General features: G+C 39.8%; 2 protein-coding genes across 2 annotated transcripts in view; one reads left to right on the forward strand and one right to left on the reverse strand.

Annotated features, from left to right (window-relative positions):
* LOC138042303 (lamin-like protein) overlaps positions 1-1,363 on the reverse strand; it is a 1,639-nt gene extending 276 nt beyond the window's left edge. Inside the window, exon 1 of the mRNA XM_068888155.1 lies at positions 1-1,363. This exon is cut by the window's left edge and continues 276 nt beyond it. Coding sequence (XP_068744256.1) covers positions 157-1,107 — 951 coding nt within the window. The 5' untranslated portion in view covers positions 1,108-1,363 and the 3' untranslated portion in view covers positions 1-156.
* Positions 1,364-2,254: 891 nt separating this feature from the next.
* Positions 2,255-3,369, forward strand: LOC138042304 (meiosis-specific nuclear structural protein 1-like). Its single transcript, XM_068888156.1, has one exon. It carries the CDS (start codon positions 2,349-2,351, stop codon positions 2,862-2,864), a length of 516 nt encoding a protein of 171 aa, XP_068744257.1. The 5' UTR covers positions 2,255-2,348; the 3' UTR covers positions 2,865-3,369.
* The last annotated feature ends 1,631 nt before the right edge of the window (positions 3,370-5,000 follow it).

Genomic DNA, 5,000 nt, shown 5'->3' on the forward strand with positions numbered 1-5,000 from the left:
GCGAGTGTTCGAAGGCAAGAAGGAAAAAGAGTGCATAAAGCGCAAATTTGAGTGAATAAAGCCCGAAATGTCTGAGCATCTGTGCCCCTGAATGCTTGCCTTCAAGGTACAAAAACCGAAGTCAAAGGTGAAATGTGTATGTCTGTCAATCTTCAACTAGATTCGAGCATTTGCCTTCCATTTTGTTGCTTTCTCAGTCTTTTCCTTCAACTGTGTTATCTGTTTTTCTCTTCCCTCCATTTTTCTCATTAGATCAGTATTTTCTCTTAAGTGCTCTTGATAAACACTTTCCATTCTTTTTCTCTCTGCCTCAATCTCCTCGAGAGCTTCGTCTTTCGACGCAAGAGCTTGGTTCATCGTTTTCATTATTGATCGATACTCCAATAACTTTTCATCTCTTTCTCGTCGTAAAGCTTCAAGGTCACGCACAAGGTCTCCCTCCATTAGATTTCTTTCTTTGATATATTTATTTCGCTTTTCAATCTTGGCTTTCAAACTGTTGATCAAGTCTTGTGCATTTTTTAACGCCTGTCTAGAGGCCACGTTGTCGTATTCAAGCTTTTTCATTTCTTTGTTTTGACGATATATTAAACTTAAGTTTTCCCGAAACGACTTCCCTACAACTGTATTCCTAGCTGTTTCAGGGGAAACCAGCAAACAAGATTCAGTCATGGATCGCTGCCGCAGGGATAAACTCGATGGCATCGCCATCTTTGTCGACTCGCTCCTACAAACTTGAGACGTAAAATTACGATTTGGTGGTCCCAACGAAGATTTCACTATCTCTGGTCGATTGGTACTTTGCTTAGGAAGCTTTAAATGTTCCGTGTTCATCGTGTTATAGCTGTATCGTTCCGGTTTCAGTGCCCTGGATTTCGTTGCAGTACTTGCTCCATCGGGAAGCGTGACTTTTCGGCGGCCGGCAATTTTCGTATCCGTTGCTGCCATTTCAATGTACTCAAAATCTTCCACAACTTCCCATGAGAGACTTTGCTCTACGCATTCCTTTATACTTTCTGTCTGGTCCTTTGAAATAGCACCATTCACGTCGTGATAGCTTTCTTGTTTAACTGAGGGCAAAGTTGTCATCAATTCTCCCGCTGCCATGATGAAATACCTTTACATGTGAATTTGTGCTGAATTTGTGAAGTGACCTTATAGACGCTTTTATTTGTCTTAACATCCACTTGCCCGTGTCCTCTGGTCACTACGCCGCCTCGAAGACAATTGTGTCCACAATACAAGCAAAACATATTGCATGTCGATGTTAGCAACGCGCGTGAGCATAATGTTTACCTACATTCTCAAAATCACAAAACTCAGCACGCAAATGACAACCCGATTATTCATACGTCAATCTAAGCGGTATCACAAAAGAATAAATTTTACTTCAAAAAGCGATTTCAGAGTAAGGATGACATCTCACTTTAGAGAATTTTGTATCTTGTTTCCTAGCAGCTTTATTTCCCTCAAAATTACCGATAAATTTCACGTTGTAAGAGTTTAATTAATAGTGGAAAATCCTGACTGACAGAATGTGGACAACGTGCTCAATATCGTTGTATGGACAAGCATTTTCCTGCATGCAAGTTAATAAAGGGCATGAAAGACAACATTTTGTATCAAAAATAAGACCTTTTAGCTATATGGCAAGTACAGACAGTACAGGAGTCTGCGAAAAAATAAAGCTTTCTTTTTTTTTCTAAGTAACGCTTGGCTTCATACTAAAATGTGTCAGCCATGTCAAAGGTGGACAAATGGTAAAATTACAACTGTCAAACAATTACGTGTAATGATTGTTAAAGGCCAGACTATTTTTTGTTTGTTTTAAGTCTTGTTCTTGTTTAAATATTTGCGTAGACAGTTATTATATACACCAAACACGCTCGTTTTATAGAACATAAAGTGTTAGCGATTCTCATCAAGTTTCTAATCTTTCATTTTTAAAAAGCTCGGAAGAATGGCTCGAACTCCCGCGAACTTCCACTAAATCAGAAAACTCTAATAGGACATCCAAAGCTTTGTTTGGTTATTCAGAAGGAACGATCAACTTTACTCCAAAACCACAGAGTAATTTTCAGGGAAGGAATGGTGCCGATTTTCAAATTTATTTCTCAACATTAACTCTACAATTATGCTGTAACCAACGTTTATTTATTTAACGCACTGCCGCTCATTTGTGAATCATCAAGTTTTTGTGTCATGGGATTACGTATAAGTAATATGACCTGTATCAATAAAAGTTGTGGAATTTAATTTGGCATTCCAAGACAGTCACAAGTTCCTCACAGAAACGCGAGGGACGAGTTCAGTTCAGATTTCCTGTTTCCGAGACATTCGTACATTGAATGCGCGGTGCTTTGTTGTCCCTTCTGATCATGAAGAAGACAATACTTTGTCAACAGGAGCGGACTATCCAAGAAAATAGAGAAGCACTGCTTCTGCTAGAGAAGAGCAAGGTCGACATCATGAACGAAGTCGCTAGAGCAAATCACGAAATCGACGAACTAAAGACGAAGCTTGCTAAGAAGAACAGTTTATTAAAAAATTCCCAAGACTTTCAGGATACACTTTTGCTTCAGGCAGAGAAACTGAGATTTGAGAAAGAGCAGTTAAATCAGCGATGCGAGAATGTTATAAATGAAATGAAGGATCGATTGCGAGTGAAAGATAGTGCCATCGGACAAGTACGCGAAGAAATCGATAAATACATGAAACTACAAAAGGAGGTCAAGCAAAGAAATGAAGTGTTGAAGAGAAGACTTGAAAAAAGGGAGAAGATTGTGACTGGACTGAAAACAAAGTTAACAATGTTGACGACATGGAGTGTACGTTCTGGGAGCGTGTCGCAGATTGTGCAATGATGGAGCCATTACTGAACCGAGTCGCCCAGATAATTACAAACAAGAGAGGTTTATACTCAAAGCATAAAGAAAATACCTAGTGGTATGCTGAAATAACTAGTAAGGCAGATACACTGACTTGAAACATGTTTTGGTCCAGGAGAAAATGAAATCACTATTGACCAATAGGTATGGTAACTGAGGAGTATCACGCGATAAGCGGCGGCCATTGATTTTACTTATAAACGGTAACCGAAATGAAGGAAGTCAGTCGGCCGCCATATTTGTCATAGGGAAACCAAAGTAGGCGGTCACCTAGAGTCATGCAAAACGTTTTCATGTTTTGAGCGACTAACTTCTGGGTCAGTGACTTAATTGAGAAAACTTTAACGATTGACCTTCTTTCTTGTTGTTATATTTGGTGGTTGAAATCCACATTTACAGATATCATTTGCAACTAAGTTGATGGCAATGATGATGGAAGTGAAAAGTTGTTCCCGCAGAGGGAATAAAGTTTTCAAATTCAGCTGGTCAACTTGAAATCAATCGTGTCTTGCCGAACTGGCCCGGGTTGTTCGAAGCATTGTTAGCGCTAACCGGCGTTAAATACCATGGAAACCTATAGGTTTTGATACGTCTTAACCAACGGTTCGAGCTAACCAAGCTTCAAGCAACCGGTCCCTGATCGCTTTAGTTAAACTTTAAGGTATCACGGTTCCTCTTCTATATGCTCTGATCCCAACAAGAGTACGCTAAATTAATAAAATCCGTATACATGTAGCTATACACCAGATACACCACAGGAAAACTGATCGAAGTATCATACTTAAGGTGGTTTGCAAGTTACGTAATCGCGTTCACGTTGGTTCTGCGGCATCCTTATTGATTGGCTTTAATATGAATTGAAAACCAATCTCTAGTGACACAAATGCACAATTTGTTGGTGGCCAAACAAAAGGGGGCTAATAGCTAATGAGAGATCTATTGTTTCCGTAGCTTCCACAACACCAAGGCGATTTTGTCATTTCACACAATCGAACAACGAGGAACCGATGAACTATGAGACGAATGATTGAAGTGATCCTCGCTCTTTTCTGAACCATGAGTTTAAGAAATTCGCCCTAGGTGGCCCTTGGATTCCGGATCCCAGCCCTTGGACTCCGGATTTTTATAGTGCATCCCGGATCCCGAGTCGTGGACCCACGGGATTCTCGTTCCATCTAAAGTGGTGGATTCCGGATTCCATACAATGGATTCCAGATTCCAAAGCCTCACATTTGCTGGATTCCGGTTTCCTTCCCATCGGACGAAAGCAGTTGTCTCTTCTAGACGCCTGAAAATAATAATTATAATTATCAAGGCCAAAGTTTGTGTTATCTGCTGAAGCCGAAGGCTGAGGCGGATAACACAAACTGAGGCCTTGTTGATTATCGCTAACATGCGAAAACCGAATTCAATAATTGTTTTATTATGCATATTCCTGAGCTGAGCTCCGCCATGACAAAACTGATCAAACTGCTGGTTAGTGTGTCAGTTGACGTCACTTCTGCATGCATAAAACTATTGTCTGTAGGTATGACGTCAATTCTACATATATAAAATGTATTGTTTGTAGGTATGACGCAAGAGAAACAGAGCAAGCAAGAATTAGCTGCGTGCTGATAGCCCAGCAAATTCGAGCTGGTGACACCAATGTGTAATAGTCAAGTTTAGTCCCCTGCGGAGAGACAGTTTATTGTTCTTACCAACCAACATGGCCGCCGTGACGTCAGATGCAAACCAAGAATTGTTATTGCGCATATCGATGATGCTCACTAATACAAGAATATTTTTGCGCGGTTTAAAACTATCCGGAGAAAGTAGGTCTTAGTAAGTACTCTTGGTATCCAAAAAGAAATTGGGGGTAACCATGCATTTTGAGAGGTAATTAAGCTTCAATTTGAGAAAGAACGCCATACATTGCTTTGTATTTTAAGACTTTTGAAAAATATTATGCATGAATTATCTTTGAAAAATGCGTGGTTACACCCAATTTTCTTTTCGGATTTCAATAACACTTGTTAAGATCTACATTTCCTGCATAATCATAAACCAGGGCAAAAATATCTTTGAATTAGTAGGCACCGTCCTTAAATTGTCTAGATAAGTGCGAGGATC

This window comes from Montipora capricornis, chromosome 3 (genome assembly GCF_036669925.1).
Source record: "Montipora capricornis isolate CH-2021 chromosome 3, ASM3666992v2, whole genome shotgun sequence".
NCBI lineage: Eukaryota > Metazoa > Cnidaria > Anthozoa > Scleractinia > Acroporidae > Montipora > Montipora capricornis.

Coding starts and splice junctions, on each gene's coding strand:
- LOC138042304 (XM_068888156.1), top strand. CDS start 2,349: ATGCGCGGTGCTTTGTTGTCCCTTCTGATCATGAAGAAGACAATACTT.